The sequence below is a fragment of the Vulpes vulpes genome, chromosome 4, assembly GCF_048418805.1.
Source record: "Vulpes vulpes isolate BD-2025 chromosome 4, VulVul3, whole genome shotgun sequence".
NCBI lineage: Eukaryota > Metazoa > Chordata > Mammalia > Carnivora > Canidae > Vulpes > Vulpes vulpes.
The window spans coordinates 86,579,670-86,599,556 of record NC_132783.1 but is presented as its reverse complement, the minus strand read 5'-3'; the positions used below and the strand labels follow the sequence as shown (position 1 = coordinate 86,599,556).

The 19,887-nt window shown below is 44.5% G+C and overlaps 1 protein-coding gene across 32 annotated transcripts in view; it reads left to right on the top strand.

Annotated features, from left to right (window-relative positions):
- KCNMA1 (potassium calcium-activated channel subfamily M alpha 1) overlaps positions 1–19,887 on the top strand; it is a 717,848-nt gene that overhangs the window by 584,384 nt on the left and 113,577 nt on the right. For 7 of the 32 annotated variants that reach the window (XM_026005286.2, XM_072756325.1, XM_026005202.2 and 4 more), the window contains one exon: positions 3,212–3,220. The exons of 22 other annotated variants lie outside the window; for them this stretch is intronic. In XM_026005286.2, the coding sequence (XP_025861071.1) occupies positions 3,212–3,220 (9 nt within the window). Of the gene's footprint in view, positions 1–3,211; positions 3,221–10,053; positions 10,228–19,887 lie in introns of all 32 variants that reach the window. 3 more of the 32 variants (XM_072756332.1, XM_072756333.1, XM_026005197.2) reach the window with 2 other exon arrangements.

The following is a 19,887-nucleotide window of genomic DNA, read 5'->3' as shown; positions in this document are numbered from 1 at the left end:
AATTGTTCATGACCTTAAAGAAAACAATAATAATGATGCCTTCCTTCCTGTGGTGATTTAGTATTTTTTCTGAGCTCTTTATTTATGATCATTTTTTTTTTCTTTGATCCTCATCCTAACCCTGGGTAATTGGCAGGGGATGTTATTAATTCCATTTTATAAAAAAAGAGGAAACTAAGGCTCCAAGTTTAGTGGGAAGATGAGATTGCTAAGAGTCACACAGACCCAACCGACGGGGGTTCAGTCTCACCCAAAGGCCTTTCCATGTTGTGCACTCAGTGCTCTAATCATTTTTGCAAGAGAGGAGGGCAAGGCAATGACCTTGGGTCTGATGAGGAGAAACACAATTATGAAAGATCGCCCCATAAAATACTTTTTCTTAAGCAGAAATCAGATAGAAGAGCACTATTCCTGGGATATGCCAACCAAAGCAAGGGCTTTTTTCCCTGCATTCCTGAAGGGGGGGGACACAGTAATGTAAAACCAGTAAGATATAAATACCACTCTGCTGGAGCACGAAGACGCTCGATCTCTTAGGCAAATACCCATGGGAGCACTCTTGGTCCAGAGCAATTTCTGTAAAAATCCTCTGAAGCTGGTTCCCAAGTTTGGGGCAGTTTAGGCCCATTGCTTTTGCTTTCTCCACTGACTCAACACACATGGCCCTGTTCCCCCCAGCTCTGACACCTTACTCCAAGTAAGGTGAGCATTTATCGATGACTTAGTCAAAGAGAGTCTAAATTCTTTTTTTTTTTTTTTTAAGATTTTATTTATTTATTTGAGGGGGAGAAACAGAGCATGAGTAGGAGGGAAGGGCAGAGGCAGAGAGAGAAGCAGGCTCCTCGCTAAGCCAGGAGCCCTGTGCGGGGCTCCATCCCAGGACCCCGGATCATGACCCAAGTCAAAGGCAGATGCAGAATAGACTGAGCCACCCAGGCACTCCATATACTCTAAGTTCTTGAGGTCTAAGAATTCTGATTCTGACAACCTAAGGGGAACATCTAAGGAACAACAAACCTACTTCACTTCCAATCCCTGGGACTCATTGATGCCAAAGGCCCTTCTTACCAGGGCATCCACCTTAGTCCTGCTTGGTTGGTTGTGAAGACAGAAACACAGCTTGGCTAACCAGGCATCCCCCAGACCATTTCCATCAGAGGAACACAGTATCCCAAGGTGGAAGTAAACGAGAGTTACAAATATGAAAGGGTTAACTCCTTTATAAGGAAACTCTTGTAGCGGGAGGGGGTTAGGAAATGCAAGAGTGTTGAGGCCAATAATCCATGGCCAGATATCTGCCAAAGAATCTGGTCCCGTGGGGTACCACTGAAATTCACTTATTGACTAGGCATCTGCATATTTCTGCAGGTGCTTTCTTGCTGCCTGGGATGGAAGGGTGAACAAAATAACCACTGTTCTTTTGAAGCCTTCACTTTAGTGAATGAAGACAAACAATGATCATAGAAACCATTCAATTCAGATAGAGTCAAATGCTATGAAGAGAGAAGAGACTGCCTGAGGGTATGGGGAACTTGTAAGGATGCTGCTTTAGCCAGAAAGGTCTGGAAGGCCTGCCTTGGAAGGTGACATTGAAGCTGTGACCCTGTCCAGGTTGGTAGGAGAGCAAGGGCAGAGGTCAAGAGGCAGGAATAAGTTTGAAATGTTGAAAGGAAAGAAGGAAGGAAGGAAGGAAGGAAGGAAGGAAGGAAGGAAGGAAGGAAGGAAGGAAAGAAGGAAGGCCGGCCGAGGTCAGAGAGGAAGCCAGGGGCCATGGTGAGAAGCCCAGGTTTTAGTCCTGTAACTGATACAGCCATTGGGAGATTTTGAGCAAGGGTACAGAATCATCAATTCCTGTATTAGATGACCTCCATGGTGCCTGGCCAGAGAACAAACTCTAGGAAGGTAAGGGTAGAAGGCGGAATGATGGAGAGAAAGTGTCTCTGACCCCTGTCCTGATACTGGAATGTTCCTCATAGGCATGTAGCAGAACTCAGCAGAAAGCTTTCAAGTCCCTAGAAATGAGCATTTGGCCTCTAAGATATTTTTCCACCCTGATTCCAGGCAAGCAAACAGCAGCTAACTTTAACTTCATCCTAGAGGGAGAGGCACATAATCGTTTGAAAGAATTTTATTCTTTTTGTTCCCCTTAAAGCTGGTTCAGCTACGGAAGTGTGTGATCTCTTACCATGCAGCATGGCACGGATTGCCGCAGAAGGAATGCCCCCAAAGCCCAGCCAACATGACAGGGGTCTTGCCCCTGTCTCTTTGTACCTCCTTCCCTCTTGAACTCTTCATCTCATAGAGGCCCCCGGCTGTGAGGTTAATGTTTGATAACAATCAAAATTGTCCAAATATTGTTCTTCCTAATTAAAAGGCCATAGCAGCCTGTGTTACAGAGGGCAGGATGCAGATGTGTATGTGTAAGGGGTGATCAGAATAAAGTGAATTATTAAACATGAACTTCCCTGTGCATACCAGGCAAGTCAGGAAATTGGGGAAGATGGGCTTTGGTTGCAAAGAAACTTTCATTAGAGGGAGTTAGAACTGTAAATAATGCATTGGGGAGTTCCTGTGCCTTTGAATGCACATTGCCTAGTGCCCTAAGTTGGAGAGGGCAGCTCACTCACATTGTCATTAGTCCAAAATGTTAGGCCAGGTGTTAATAATTCACTCTAGAATGATACATCTCCACCAGGGCAGAGCTGATGACAGTCAATGGTCTTTATCCGCAGCTTCCTAACCCTCCCCTCCCAACCTAGCTCTTCCCCTTCCAACCCCATCCCCACCTCCCCATTCACCTCGAACATTTCATGCCATACTATCTGGGAAAATATTGAGTGTGGACATTCCATTTCTGGAAATTCTGTGGTAGTATAGTTTAACTTTTGCATTTCTTTCCATTTCTTCATAGCATTCCATCAAGGAAGAGAGTCAAATTCAGCTGTCTGGCCAAGGAGCAAGCTCTCAGAATCTACTATTTACCCATTTTCTTCTTTTGTATAACAAACCTGGTCTAATGATTTACATTTTTTCCCCCAGCCTGTAGAAGTTTGCCAAAGGGTGGACTCCCAGGGGACAAGTCATGTCTGAATTGATGTATTTGAAGGAATTTTCTTGAACTTCTAATCATTGACGTATTTTTGATTTATTTTTTTTTCTCTTTGCTGCCTTGGAATACGGCCCCTACTCTATTTTAACTGCACACTGGTAGTGATATATTGTGAGTAAAACGGGTTCCCAGTAGCCCGGAGTCCAGTTCCCCCTGTCTTTCTCTAGAAGAGATACTTCTTTTATTTTCTGTACAGTTTCAGTTTCTTTTTTTCTTTTGGTATTTATGTTGCATGTAGCAGTGACATCATGCCCCAACTCCCTCATCCAACACGGTCTGCAGAGTAGCCTGGAGCTGGAGACCCCTGAGAGCAGGGAACCCACCCCCACCTCCGTTCATCTTCCCATCTCCCAGCCTCTTGCCAGCTTCTGGCGCTGTCTTATTTTTCCATTTGAAAATAAGACCTTGACCACAGTGTTTCTCTTGAAGGCCTTGTCTCAGGACCTTTAGGGGACGCTGAGTAGGCTGAGGTAATTACCACTATAGCTGTAGATGCCTCGTCAATTGGGAGTCATTGTCATGCTTGCCTTTGATAAATTAGACCTGGTCTCTGCTACTGAGCTTGAATTCCTATCCTGAAGGAAACACATATGCTACATATATATTCCTTTGTTGCGATATATATATGATATGTACCAGTACTTTATATGTAAAAATGAACATTTTTTATATAAGCATAGAGATATTTTATAGAGAGAGTGATGCATTTATTACAATATACGTGCCTCTCTATGTGAGAAAGTGCTTGTTAGAGAATTAATTGGACACCAAACTTTGGGATTGTAAGTATCTTAAGCCACCTTACTGGAGACAAGTACCCAGTACTTGTCTTCTGTGGAAACAGTGGTAATTATTTCCTACAGTCTATGAAGTTCCCTTGCTTTTAAATAAAGTTTCTCTTTCAGTCAGTACCCACTAGGACATATGCAGTTCTGCCTTGGGCATTAGTCAGGCATCTTGGAAGATCCATTTACTTGTTTAAGGTGGAAAAGGTGGTTCAGAATGATGTTCCATTTTGCTAGAGAGCTATGCAGAAGTCGGAACAAGTCAACTAAGCCTCTGAGCCCCTAACTTACAGAGTAGGAGCCCTCTCACCCAACAAGATGTGGCAATTTCAGGGCCAGTGTTTCTTTATTTCTTTTTTTTTTTTTTAAGATTTTATTTATTTATTCATGAGAGACACAGAAAAGGGCAGAGCCATAGGCAAGGGAGCCTGCTGCAGAACTCTATCACAGGACCCCGTGATCATGACCTGAGCCAAAGGCAGACGCTCAACCACTGAGCCATCGAGGTGCCCCAAGGGCCAGTGTTTCTGTGCATGACTCCCAGCAATGCCACGTTCGGTGGTACCAGTGATGAGCATCGTCAGGTCTCTACTCATGTACGTGAGACTCCATAGGAAGCGAGACCCAGCCTGCAGACCAGTGCAGTCCAGCGGTCCTGGAATTTGGAGATATCTCAGCACTCAGAACTCTCATTGCCTTTGCACCGTGCAAGTGGGTCATCTGGTTTTGGCTAGTCTTCAGAGTTTGAGGCTGTAGACTGCTCAGTGTACAAACAAAACAAATCAATGACGTCCTCAGTTCATCACACAACACCGCCAAAATTGACTCTGTGGCCCCCTTTATCTGCAGAACACCTTGAAGGATGGCTCGAGGGCATGTGCCACTTTCATACCTGCAGAGGCACCTACCGCACCTCATGATCCTTCAGATTCAAACAGAAAAGGTGACGTCAATCCACAAACAACTCTGGTGCCAAATTCCTCTACCTTCCGCAACCGCAGTGTGGTGTTGAGGGCAGGATCAACTAATTCTGGGTACTTAGCGCGATTGACATTAACTAGCTTTTTCTTTCCCCTCTCTCTGTTCTTGGAAAACCACCTGGAAGGTCTTTCTTCTCCCTGCAGAAGCTAATAGGAGGAATTTTGCTAAGTGAAGACATCATTCCTCATTTATAGGACTGGAAAGAATGCTCTGATTCCCACCGTCACGCCAAACAGTTGTCTCAACCCTATACCTTGGTGGAAACTTTTTCGTTCTGTGGATGCACCTACATATCATTTTAGTTGCTGCCGTGCATGCGAAGAGCAGCTTCAGGGTTCAGGCTTGGAATTCACCCTTCCTTCACTGGATTGATTTTAGACATGTCATTGCGATCTAAAAAGTATCTACCAACTGAAAGGCAGATATTGTCTTCTTCCACACTAGTCTTCCTTTGAATTTGCTCCATTTGAACCTAGAATACTTTTTCTTCAGCAGTTGGAAAACTCCACCTGAGCCTCTCAGTCCAGTGCTGCCTTTCCTGCCCCTTCCAAACCCACCCTGGAAATTAAGATTCTGCAGTTGGAAATTGGCTGGCAATTTGGTTGCTGATGCAGGAGGCAGATGGTGCTGAGAACAGGATGGAGTCCAACTCCCTCTTCATTCCAGGCTTGGCTCAGAAGGGCTAACCGGCCGAGAACCTGAGTTTGACAGCTGACTGTCAGTCCGATGCATGGAAAACGCAGTAACCGAGCCACAGCGACAGCAGCCACTTCTTTTTAGGTTTCCTTTCTTGGGATCACGACCTTTGAAAGTAGAGAAAAAGTGGTCCGAGAGTACGTCTGAGGAATCCCCCATTTTTAAACACTGAAGAGTAAACCCGTAGCTCTGATGATGTCCGTTAGGGAAATACTTTTATTTTATTCCTACAAATAGGGCTAGGAAGTCATAATGGCAATATTGGATGAATATCCACTTCATTGTGGTGAAGGAAGGCAGATGAAAGCTTTTTCTCAAATTGTAAAAGTGCTAAGGCAGAGTTCTTTGGAGGAAGGTGAGACCCAGGGTCTAATTCTTGGCAACCACATAACGTCTTTGAATCAGTGGCACTGGTCCAAGAACAAGAACCTTGTCATGTGGGCCAAAGACAAAACCGAGTCCCCGCAGGCTTATATTTCTGCTTTCCCAGAGTTAAGCTGGCCTATGGGGCCAATTAATTGAGCATAAAGTTCCAAAAGCCCTAAGACGGAATGACAAGTAGCTACAGTATTCACACCTACCAGAGACACACTCTTGTCTGTTCCCTGTCCCCAGAAGCTGCAGCAGGGCTTCGGGGAGGCCCAGGCAGCTGGTGCTGAAGTGGCCCCACTTTGCTGGCCTTGGCGGCCAAGCCAAGGTGTCCGCAAGTCCGCCACTCTGGAACCATCTCCTAGAATTCACCGCTTCATCCCCACTGCCCTCTAAACGTCGGCTGTGAATCCTAAGAACCACTGAAGTGAAATGACACTGCACAGATTTCGATCCTTGAAGGCACGCAGGGTCCCCTTTCTGCTGCCCTTCAGAGAAAGGCCGGCTAGTTGGGATGGTCTGTTGACCAGCTGCTCTTCCACATGGATCCACTAGATGTCCTCACAGATCTACTTTGTATTACCGTCCACATCCTGGGGAAAATTTCCTTTTCTGAGGCTTGGGATTTGGGAAGAGAGCGTTGGGGGACTCTGAAAAAGAAGCTCAGCAAACGGCAAAGATGAGAGGGCACGTTAGGTGTCCAGGGAGTAGATTAAGAACCTTATTTCTGTTTTAAATAAACACTGAAACTTTCAAAGTTGCTCTTTGAAACCTAACCTTGGGAGTTTTTAAGTGGCACTCTGCTCTCTAAAATTAACCTTCTAACCTACATCAGCTCTAGAAAAAGGAGCCGGTCACGGGGAAATGGAAATAAAACGCCAGCGGTTCTGAATATCTGGGATTCGCTGAAACAAAACCAGAGGATTAGGAAGCCAGAGAGAGTTGAAGGAGACCAGGGGTGGTGGTTTCCAAATCAGGAGGTCCATTGACTTAATTTTGATATAATTTTGTTTTACAACTTGAGAGTATAATTTTACACACGGAGTATTCACATCCTCTGGAACAGCTACCACCACACGGGCAAATCCTCAGACGTTTTTAGTTAGAGCGCTTGTTCATGACTCATTTCATGGCCCAGAGGAGGGCTCTTCTTGGCCCGGACGCACATCCTTCAAGCCTGATGACTCTCCCCACCAGAAAGGAGGTCAGATGGGCCTCACCTTGTAAGAAGGTGGACCCAGAGTGTGTAGGTGAAGACATCTTGGGGGTGGGGGCTGTCAATGAAAATGGACTCTTCCAGAAGTAGAGCGAGAGAGCCACCCTCCCAGTCGGTGGCACCTTGGTCTAGACATTGTAATTCACAAAGGTTTGTCAACACGTGGGGCTCAATCATTTTTAACTGTTTCTGTCTTGTCTTTGAGCCTCTCATTGATCATTTTTGCTGTGTGTTTTTTTTTTGTTTTTTGTTTTGTTTTGTTTTTTTTTGTGGTGGTGCTTGTTTGTCTTTTGAGATTTCTATTTTGTATTTGGTGTGAGTGTAAAAAACGATGACTGGGGAGGAATGACGAGTAATAGCATGTTTGCTTTTTTATGCATATGCTGCTTTGGAATGTGACTGCTTATAATTAACATTTAATCTTCTTATAGCAAATGGTTTTTTTTTTTTTTTTTTTTGCTGCTTCGATTACCAGTTTCAGCCTGTTCCTGCATGCTAACAATATGAAATTTTAGAACAATGCATGGTTTCCAGAACAGCCAGCAATAACAGTTGCAAACAGTTCCTGAGAGGCACTGGGTTGAAGTTGTGTTTCCTCCTGAAGGCCTCATCAACTACGAGGTTTAAAAATCACCCATTATGATGGGCTTACCTCTGACAGAATCGTTTCAAAAGTTATTCCGCTCATCCTCCCTCCCCTTGTCCTTAAAGACGGCATACATAGAAGAACTCTCTTTCCCTATAAATGTGTCAGATTCTATTATTGTATATGAACCCAAAATGGCAGTATGGAAATGAAAACCAGGGACTGTTGCTAATGAGAAGCATAGCATTTCAGAGTTTGATGGGCTTCTCTTCTGCTACAGCATTTGATTAAATTTTTCTTCAAAATAATTTATTTACAGTGAAACAAAAAAAAATTATCTTTGTTTCTCTCCTCTGTGTAAATAACAAATCAGTATTTCCAGCAAAAGAACTGAGCCAAAAATAAGCGAGCAGTCTACAAGTTGTACATCAGATCTGGGTGCATGTAAAATAACTTCATTTTTGTGTCTTCAGCTGAAGACTTTTTCCCCTTTCTTGACTTCAACTACTACTGTTTGGAGTGTCCGGGCATTCACACCATGCCTTCTAAAGTCTTCCAATTCAAATGCTATAGTGGAACTTTTTTTTTTTTTTTTTTTTTGGTAAACGTTCAGCTCAGGAATGATGTACCACGCATTGAAGAGGGCTGGGGCTGCATGATGATGATGATCTGAACAACCAGCTAGCTAGGATGCTAAAAGAACATGTCACTAAAAATGGGAGCCAAGTTTACAGGAATGGATCTCTCATCCATCTCCCCCAGTGCCTGTTTCTCACAATCCTAACGTTACCCCTGCTTGACAAATATACTGTATGGCAAGTCATAAAGGTCTTAGAACAGGACTTGACCCATTTGAGAGATTTAAACCCCTCTTCCTGGTGACTGTAACATTCAAAGAGGGCAAAACCACAAGCCATATTTTAAACTAAGAGTGCAACCATTCTCCACAAAGAAAAAGAAAGAGGGGGAAAAATGACTTTTAAAATGGAAGGTGTGGGCGCAGGGAATAACACCTCTCCAGTCCCGGCTTACTATTTGGCTATGATGCTTGGAATAAATACGAGTTCTTCTCCAATCCTGTGAGAGAAGCAGGCTGGTTCACGCTAACACGTTTGCCTGTTGTAGCATCAGAAAAGCTCCTTGTGCTGAAATATAAATTAACTTGAAGGATAAGAAAGAAGCGGATTGAGAGCCACTGTGGTGATGCCCAGCAAGTTTTGTAGGTCGGCCCTCAAGTTGGATCCCCAGGCAGTCCCGATCCTATGATATCAGCTTTAGAAGAGCTATCAACACTGCACACAAATATAAATAAGATATTTTACATGGGACCTAATCTCTTACTTCATGTTTTAGAATCTCTAATCTATTTTGGCCAGTATTTTCTGTTTAATCAAAAAAATTATGATTAACCAATAGCCCCGATGGCTTTCCGAATTTTCAGTGGGTGGGGAGAGAAAAGCAGATGCGATTTTCAGATTCTCCCAGCTTTAAGCAGAAAATACACCCATGAGTAGCTAAATGCATTCCAATAGACCAACATCTCATATGCTTTTGGTGATTTCTTATTTGTGAACTGCCTTTAATGTCAAATACGCAGCGTTAGCCTTGAGTAGCTGCATTTCTTATATGGACAGATTTGGATATTTGTTCTGTCAAGAGTAAATTTAAATTCCTGTAGGCATCATGTAAACTCACTCTGGGGAAGTTCAGCAGAGGCATCCTCAGATTCTATATTAACATGTAATCGTTTCACATCTAATTTGATGAAAGCTTGTCCTAGGCTCTGCCTAATGCTCAGAAATGGATGGAAATTAGAAAGCCTACATATTAGATATTTTGCATCTCGCAAAAACCATTTATCGTACCAAATCAGCAATTAATTGATTGGCTGTGTGTATATTTTGACCTCCTGTATTAATTGCGCCAGGGGACAAATGTTGGTTACATTTTTGCTGTCTCTAACGTGCTCTTCTTCTCATCCAAGAACCCGATTGTAATCAGCCATGCCCGCTTCCTGTAGTCACCTGCTTTACCTAGGGGAGAAAAATAATACACCACAGCCTTTGGGGAATATACAGGCAATTTATATTCTCACTGCTTTTTTTTTAATTTATTTTTTTAATTTTTTGTATGTATAACCAAACTGTTACCAGCAGTCACTCTGCATTTTTTTTTTTTTCTGGGTCAAGACTGTTAATGTGAACTAAGACCTGTGTTAAATCCCTGTAGCTGCCTTCTAGCTGCCTTGCTGTGTGTGACCTTGCCATTAACTACCGCTCTTCCTCTCCTCCCATCCAACCCATGGTGATAGCCAAGATGTCCATCTACAAGAGAATGAGACGGGCATGTTGTTTTGATTGCGGCCGTTCTGAGCGTGACTGCTCGTGCATGTCAGGCCGTGTGCGTGCTAACATGGACACCCTTGAGAGAACCTTCCCACTTTCTTCTGTCTCTGTTAATGATTGCTCCACCAGTTTCCGTGCCTGTAAGTTTACCCCCGACACACGGAGTTCCGTGTCTGTGCTGTCCGTGGTACCATCCCCGTCTTGTGTTGTGTACCCTGTGGTCCTGGTGAGTCCGTTGGGCTGATGTTTTCTTCCCAGTGTGACCTTGTGTGTGGTGGTTGATATGTTGTCCTCGCTTCCTGTGTCCGTGTGCACCTCCTGGGGAAGGCCTCCCTTCCCATTCTGTTAACTCGTTGCGCTTCTGGTGATGGCGTGCGGGATTGTGGTATTGGAGTCTAGTGATAGCCTCCCTCTTTCTCCTTTAAATAAACATAAATGGAAATTCATGTGACAGCATATCAAATGCTGTGCTAATACAAAGATGTGTGGAAATGCATATCTTAATGTTTGGGTAAAGGCTATACATTGGATTGGGTTGCAGGGAGGAAGGAGAGAGAACAAGCCAACACTACCATTAAATTGCTTGTGGCGAGTGTAGATACCTTCCAAAATACAACAGGATTAAGATGAATGTGGATTTCTTTCTTCTTTCTTTCTTTCTTTGCTTGTCTTTTTAACCTGTGTCTCATTCCTCCGGTGCTAGGTTGTGTCCTATGTTCTGGAAAAGAGTATTCTAAATCTGTAAACCTATATTGACTGGTGCAGTCTTGGGCTTTCCTCAGAAAGACGACTAATTCAAAGAATCATTATTTTTCTCAAAATAGAATCTCCCATCTAACTAGCAATTGTGATTCCAAAAACTATAAGCCACAAACTGCCATGATTTCCACTGCACAGGACTTTGAGGTCAGTCTTCTTTGTCACCCACAAGGTCAGAAATGTTAAAGAACCAGTCAAGGCCTAGCAGCTGGCAAAGCTGAAGCACACCAGATTCCTGAGATCTCCCTCATCCTTGTCCGCAGCGTGGACTTTGTGGGTATTTTACTGATGGTTCTCGGGTGATGTTACTGAAAGCTCCAGTGTGTTTGCTGAGGTGCTGGGATGCAGGTCTTCCTCTAATGGCAGATGAGGTTGTGTTTCCATGTGAAGACCTGGATGTCTTCAAGTGTGGCTCTAACCTTATTGTCACATTTTTGGTAACACAAAAGGTAGAAGACAGTTCCTTGTTCTGTGCTTCATCCCTTCCTCTTGAAAGCACCCAGCACATTTATTGGTAACCATATTGCCATCTGGCCTCTCCCTTTCTCAGTGCCCAGAGCTGGATGAACTAAATTTTCACCAGCAGGGGTTAATTCACACTGGTAACGAGGGTGTAGGGGAAGAGGAAGAGCACTTGCTCTCGAGCATGTATTCCTGTGAAGAACTTGCTGACCCACTTGCACTGGTGCTGGAGGTGGTCCCAGCATGGGGTGCTTGTGGGACAGTGATCCACAGAGGCTCTCAGGGCTGAGGGAGCCCTGACTTCACTGTATGCAGTGGAGTGGTGTGCCTTGCCAGGTGCTCATGTTTGAAATTGCTGTTCAGGTCAGAGGCACAATCTGTGCATCGAACTGTTTTAGAGTCATTTGGAAAAGTTATTATCTGGGACCAGAGAATCATCCTTTCTAATTCACAATTCACTGTTCTCCCAGAACAGTGCCAAGAAACAGGATTCATTTTTTAAAAGTGATACCTAGTAGAGGTTGTACTAAGGGATTTTGGACTGTCCCAACCCCATTAGCCTAAAATCCTAGAAAGGAAGTTCCTTTCAAATCTTTTGTACAGCTGCCACCACAGTATGAAACTTTACCTCTTTATTCTTATCTCAAGAATTCTCGCTATTTCCTATGACACTATAAGGTGAACTTGGTGGTAACCACATGACGAATTTGTCTAAGATGTAAGACAAGACACTAGGTTCAAAGATAGGAGCTAGGAGGAAAGAGCAAAATGGTGAGCTATGGTGGCACAGTTTGGCCACATCTTTGACTGATGGCATTGAATGTAACCACCAGCCACCGAGGTTACCCATCTGCCTAAGACACAACTTCTTCTGTTTACAGATAACCACTGGGCTCTAAAACTTTGGCCAGGGATTCAATGGAGAAAAGGAAGGAGCCATTTGGGCTGTATGTGGTCGTGTCTTGGCATTAGCCGCCCATACCAATCACAGTAACATGTGTGTCCCCTGTGTGAGGCCCATGATACCCAGTGTGATTTCCATTTCATCCAGAAGAAACCATAATTGGAGGGATTTCTCAGCTCTGCAATTTAATCCAAGCATTGATGGAGGCCAAGAGAAGAAAAACTTAGGGTGGGATTGTCCCATCCTTTCGGAAACATCCTGTCCCTGAAATTGTTGTCCTTCCTACCCTTCCAAATCAGCCCCACCGTGGAAAACATGGAGCTTTGGGCTGTATGTTGAAACCTTAACTGGTACTGACAGCTTGGGGTGGGGGGGTCGCCTCCTCTGTTTCATCAGTCTCCCTGCCGTCCTCACGCCATCAAACGAAAGCAGATTTCATCCACCCCTGTGTGAGTCCTCTCACCTTTGACCATTAATAATAAGTTAGAAAAATCCATTCCAATTTGAGCCCCTCCGTGCACCCACGTAAGCCCTTCTTCTCCAATTAAAAAATGTCTATCTCTACGCAGAATTCCACTGGCAGAGCTCCAAGAGCAATCCCTGGGCTTCCCTTGCTGGTGGTGGGTTGGGTGGTGCCCATTTGACAGAGCTGGTTGACTCAAAGAGCAGTGGTGAGAGTGGGCTTTTCATTAAATATGAGCAGATGTGAAATGTAGAGGGTTTGACAATTAGAAATGGCAGGAGAAGGGCCCTTGAATCAAAGTGAGGTCAGATGGGCGGATCAGATTACTTCTCGTACATTCTTTAGTTGTTCTGAAAATCATTTTGAATTAGTGTCAGCAGAGCCATGATGGGTTTTGCCCTTTGTCTTTTATGCTAGGGCCGTATTGTTTCCCAAGACACTCATTAAAGGTCATTATATTATTATGGAGCTTGCTTTGGTCGCAGTTTTCCAGTTGAGCCAGTGTGCTTTGGAGACTGCCTAATTCATTTCTCTCTTGCCTTTAGTCTCCCTCCTTGCTATTTTTTTTTTTTTCTCATAAGGGGAAAGATTTCCGTTTTCAAGGGACGTTAAATTGAAACACAAAGTCCCATTATGTGTTTTCTGAAGTGGGAAGAAAAGTAGCCAGTTCCCGGAGGAGTAGTAATATATTAAAAGTGTTCACAACAGTTTTAAAAATCTGCCTTCCTACAGCAGCAGCCCCCGCCCCCCGCCCCAGGGCACCTCTCCTTGGAGGTGTGGCCCGTTACTGAGGATTGCTCGTTGCAAAGTCACGTTCTAACAGTTGTCTCCTTTTGAACTCAAGAGATGTGAGGTCAGACGGTGCCAACAGAGAGCTCTTCAGAGAAGAAGGACTCCTTTACAACAGACTTAAAAAAACAGTGTCAGGAAAGTAAAGCACATAGTGACCAGTAAAGATTCATCAAAGACTATGTTTTTGGCAAGACTGAATTTTTCCATATGGTAGGCGGGAATCGGTGTACAAAAAAGCTTCATTTTCCAATCGTCCTGGTTTTGTTTCTACTCCAGATGATCCCGAGTAGCAGCTCTTCTAAAAGACGCTAGGTTGATATGGGCACAGACGTTTTACAAGTAGCCATGTTCTAGGACCGTCAAATATTTTTAAAAATGAGGTCTAGCAACACACACACACACACACACACACACACACAAATATAGATGTAAGTTCCAATCAGTTCTACTTTGCCTCCATATAATTTTATAAAATAGTGCTTTTTCTCTGTCCAGAATTTATTCTTGTTATTTCAGTCTTGCCTGGTATCCGATTGCTCAGTCTAATAGAAAGGGACAGTGAAAGTTTGAAGCAGCGACAACATAGGACCCTATTGATTCAAACCTGCCGAGATCCGTGTGACATGATGCCGGCCGCAAACCGTCAGCAGCCCTGGCATGAACAAATTAATCATGTGCTGGAAGAGAAACAGATCTTTAGACTTGCACTTGGAAATAGTTTTAGCTCAAGTACATGTGCGATCACTCACACCAACCTTTCAATTTACTAATAGTTTAAACCTGCACAATTACATACACCCTTTTGCAAACTACTGTAGCTAATTTTAAATGGTGCATGACTTTTATTTTGGGTATAAATATAATGCGAGGAGGCATTCAACTCCAATGGTTAAGTTGAGAGAAGACGTCCAATACCATTAGGTTGAAGGGACACATACCCAAATCAGTTTAGTGTAATCTTGAGTCTTGTCATATAATAAACAAAAATCAGCTTATCCCGAGTAGCCTCTGGTTTGTACGGGCAGAGAATTAACATTGTCAATAGAACGAAAGTCACTCGAGTGAACTAATGGCATTTTGAAGTACATAAAATCAGATACGAGGGCAAGGGGTGGAAATAGCTCTAGGAAATGTCTATAACAGGACACACCCTATACTGACAGTCTCCACTGCCTGTTAGAGAGGCATTTGAGTTAATAAGCTGTATTTAAAAATCAACAGCCTATCATTATCTGATTCCTTTTATGTGTAGTTTGGGGTGACTTCCTCAAGCTCCCCCAAATTGTATTTGTTTATTTTACTTCTGGGCCCTGAAACCAAAGACTCTTCCCACCACAATGATCAGTGATAGAAAGATAGAAAAAGGAGAGCCAAAGGAAACTCAGCTTAAATCAATTTAATCATAGTTTTCCATGCTTTCTTGAAGCCCATTCATTCCAGGTCTGCAATTTCTCCCATTTTTCTTGTGCAAGCTGGTATGATCTCTCCGTATCTTTCTCCCTCTTCCTCTCCCTCTCTCCTTTTCTATATCCATGACAGCAAATACTCAAGCAGCCTTTGGATTCCCACTGTAGCTCTTCGCCAGCCCTGGCCCACGTTCCCTGAATTGGCCATTTGCACTTCATTGCAGGACGTGAAAACAGGAAGGCAAATAGGGCCAGACCGCCATCTAATCATTCCAAGAGACTAAGGGATGGTGTACCTGGGAGGGCAACTTCGGGCACTTTTGTCGGTAGCAGGCAAGGTTACAGAAGCCACCGCCTCCCCCTCAAGTCTGCAGTGGGCACATTTAGCAGTGGCTTGACTGGAAATACACCTTCCACGTGCTTACACAGTGGTCACCTCGTTAAATTGGGATCCTAGGGCAAAAAGCCAAAATGTCCTTTGGAAAGGATCCCTTGAAATGCCTGTCTCTAAAGGTTTTCATTTGTAATAAATAGCTGCTTTCTTCAGGTTAGTGTCAGGCGAAGTAGTTGGCTTGTCCTTGGGGCCCTTGTTATGCTCCCCCCCCAAAGTATTGTTGAATTCTTTACGATAAATATGCTATGAAGAGCCACCTCATAAGGATGAAGAGGGACCATCTGGGCAAAAGGCAACCAGCTTTTCAAAAGAAATCCTTTGAAACCAAGTTAGGAGGCAAGAAGTAGAAAGGTCAGAAGGAGGAAGGACGGTAGGGCCCCCTTGAGTGTACCTCTCACTGGGACACCTCCCTTCCCAGGAGAACGACACTTTAATAAGGGACTCGGCTCTTCAAGGACAAACTAGGAAAGATGTCAGCATGCCACAAGTAGGCTGAGCCGAGGTCCTTCTGCAAGGTGACATGGAAATTATGTTTGCATTTTTACTCCGGACAGTGGCCGGTTGTCACGATACTCAGCCTGACAGCTCCCAGCACTGGGCAGCAGATTCCCCATCTTACCTCCGTGGTGGAGGACGGATGTGGCCAGTTAGCTCTCCATCTCCCCCCTTCCTCCACTATCTCAGGCGACAGATGCCAGGGCCAGTCCGCCTTTCACTTGAGCTCTCTTGTCAAGGCTCTGCCTTGAGCCCAAATCCTGACCTTTACTGTATGAAATAAAGTACTGATGAACAAGCCGAGGTTTGAATTAGAGCAGGCTTGGAGCAAATGTCAAGTCCATCTCTGCCTCCCTCCTCCACCTGCACCAGGAGCCTGAATCAGACCGGGTCTGGAGTTTTGCAGTGCCTTAGGCTTTATGGGTCTGGGGAGACATAACTTATTAACAAAGAGTTATTAAATTTTTATCAATTTTACAACACAATGTAAATGCCTCCTATGAATCTACATTGTATTCATTATCATTTAAAACGTTAATTAAGTCAAAGTTGCATTTAATTTCTCTCTAAATGGGCCTCTGGGAAGAGGCTTTTAGAAACATCTGTGGGAGTGTGCGGCTCGTGGAGACAGGGAATCCCCCAGCCGGTGTTCAGGATAGCCTCCTGAGTTGATTGCCATTGCGTGTCTGTGGTTAATTTGTTGTGATGCGATTGGGCATCGTCTCAAATGAGTATCAGACCAATAATGGTGTAAAGTCACTGGAGAGAGTCTTGTTGGGCGGCAGCACGGGCCCTACTGCATCCTGCCTTCAAGTCCCATCCAGATGGAAATGAGCCCTTTATGTGCAGCCTCCCTGGTCTCCATCATGCCCTGGGGTTCTCCCTCCTTGGATGGTGCCCATCGCTTCACTTGGATGCTTCCTTCATCTGAGATGGACATTTGTCATCTGGCCCAACCAATTCAGGACGTTTGCCATCACACTCATAGGAAAGGTCTTAGAGTTCGAGAGCTTTGACTCGCATGTAAGCCTGGAAGCAATGAGCGTGATGAGAACCCTTTCAGAATGGAGTGGAGGTAGAGATTATAAACGGATCAGATGCATCGGTGGGAAGGGTGAGACTTGCTAAGATTTGGTGAAAGATCCTTTCCCTTTTTGAGGAGTGGTTGCAGTTTTTGTTTTATCTGAGTAAAGGCCCATTCTCCAGGCAGATCTATTATTATATCTGTCCTCCATCACGCAGAACTCCAGGCTTCTTAATGTGGTGGTAGTAGGTGGCTAGTGCTTAACTTAGAAGGCCGTGAAGACTAGACTTTGTGTAGTGTCTGCTCTTACTGTGAACCAGGTGCTCTGCCAACAAAGCAAGGCTGTGTGTGTTGTGTATTGTTAAATTTAACACATAGCATTTTCCACATTACAGACATGATTGCAAATACTAATTTAATCCTTATTTTGAGGTGGTAACTGTTCTTGGCAGTGGAGGCAGCTATAAGCTGAGGCAGCTGTAAGTGGTGCCATTTAGAGATGAGACAACTAAGGCACAAAGAAGGTTCCTGAACTTGCCTTGGGCCTTGCCTGCATCAGCGTGGGCCTGAGATACCAAAACAAGCTGGATGGCTCCACAGGCTGTGGAGCAAGTTGAGTTACTCAGGTACTTACAAGTTGAACCTCTGGTCGCCCTGTCCGGCTGGAGCCTTGGAACCTGTTCTTCTTCAGAGAGAAGAGCTGTAAATGGGTTTTGTTCTTAATCTGCAATATGGTCAAATGCATTCGAGGTGTCTGATCAGGAAAAGAACTGCCACCACCCAGGCTTTGTTCTAGGAAGTCTTTCGGGGGAGCTGTGGAAGAAGGGGCCAGCCTGGTCGGGCAGTTGGGAGGCTCTCCCTGAGGGTGGAGAAGACCTGCAGAGGGGAGGCTGCTCCGCGGGGCGCTAGGAAGGAAGGCGTGAGCTACGGCCACCAGGACGCTGCAGCTGAACCACATTATCCACATGCAGCTCCAAGAAGTTAAAATCTTTTTAAAGAAAGTTTAATTAATGGCTCTGAAGCAGTTGAGTTGCATTAGTTGGATTTCTTGAGCATAATTCTCCCCAGCTGACCCAGCAGCCGTTGTGATTCCTGTTTGGGCTCAGTGGAGTTTGCTTCAGTTGGAGGGGAATTTAAAGTCTCAGCTGGGACTGGAGACCTACCAGGCTGCATCTACTATCCCCAGCCTTGGGATCTTCTCCATCTATTTTCTTTTTCTAACCCTCATTTCTTCTTCCTCCCTCATCATGCTATCCATTTCTAATAAGACTCACGTCTTGAGTGTGTTGATGGGGACAGAGGCAGGCAGCTCCCAATTGCCACGAATGCTATTGCCCAGGCTGGGCAGCAGCAACAAGGGGGCACCACCAGCGGGGACATGTGACCAGCCCTGAGGGTGTTGGCTCAAGCTGCATGTGGTAGCTTCAGCTAGAGCTCATGAAAATTATTTTTTAAATCCCTGTGTCTGGCAAGGAAACTTTTCTCCTCCCATCTTTCTCAGGGAGACAGCATGTCTCCTTACATCTATGAAGGAAAAAAATAATAAAGTATTTCACATCCCATTCACTGAAAATCCACTGTAGTTTCCAACCACTTATCCTACTCCAGTGGAAATACAAAACACATTTCCTGTGAAGTACTGCCACACAAAATCTGAGGAAGTCATGTGGCATTTCTAAGTACCACGGCATAGTTTTCTTTTCCTTTTTCTCTGTGCACAAGACCTTTGTGTTCATTGTGACCGTATATTGGCCATCCATGGCTATTGGATTTGTACGTGGCATTGACCTCAAAGGGCCATTAAAATGGCATAGAGTCCTGGGCTCCCTGAGAGTGCTAGGACATGCATGCTGAGCATGCCAACTTCTGGAAATGGAATGAAGCAGAATGCACCCACCACATTGGCTGTGGGTTGTTTCTCTTCTCTAAGGGGCTTTCTCCCAAACCAGTATGTTGAATTTTGTAGATAATCAGGGAATCCTCCATCCCCACATTTACTTATAAGGGTTCTGCTTCCCCAGCCAACCATTTTCCCAAAAGGAAACCAAATGTGCAGAAACAAGTCCAGCATTGTCAGACCCCCACATTTAAAATCTCAGGGAGCACTAAAGAGATGCTTTTAGAAATAGCTAGATGGTGCCTGGTTTGGAGGGAGTCTAGACATGCCCAGAGATTCTTGTTCTGGGGAGACAGTCTTCTGAAGTCCAGCTCAGACAAACTGGGTGAAGGGTTTGGAGACTCAGAGGCATGTCTCCTTAAGACCATCTCACTTGGTCATCTGCAGAAGGAGCTGTCCCCCCACAAACAAGGGAAACAGCAATAGAGAAACTCCCTCGACTTCTTCTGGTGAACCTGAAGGCCCCCATTCTATCCCCTTCAATATGGCAGGGTGAATACTACCACATATTCCTAGAGAATATTCTGAATGTTCCTAGAGAAAACTCTAGGCAAACTCAAAGTGGAAGTTTCCGAAGCAGATCTATGTTAGGGATGGTCTGTTAGCTTAACTAAGAGACTTTTGAGGGAAGTAAGAAAGACTGCTTCCTGGAGCTGGAGCCACACAAGATGTATCAATGGTGCATAGAAGGGCATTTGTAGACCAGAGTGTGGGCTGTCTTTTGGGAGTGGAGCTGACTGCTTGAATTGAAGTGATTTCCACTTTGGCCAATGGCAGCTTTCTGGGCCAGAGCCTGTTGGATTGTACTCAGTCAAGAAAGGAGATAGGGGCTGCCTTCCTTCCCTCCAAGGTCAGAAATGCAGGATGCTGGGATCCTTGGCGGGGCTTCATGTGTTGGCAAGAATACCCGGATAGGAAATGGCCTGCAGGATTCCAGTTCAGTAAATATTTGATGAGTAAAAAGAATGAATAAATGAAGGGATTTCAACCATCAGTTAAAGGAATAGATGGTATGTCAGAAGCAGGATCACCCACATCCATGAAATTTCCTAAAACTCTCTAAACAACTTGTAGCAATGTGTGTGTATGCATGCACACACACACACACACACACACACACACACACACATGACACAAGAAGATTAAAAGAGGGAAATGTAGCAAAGAAAATCAAGGACATAACTGATGACACTTGAAAACTATC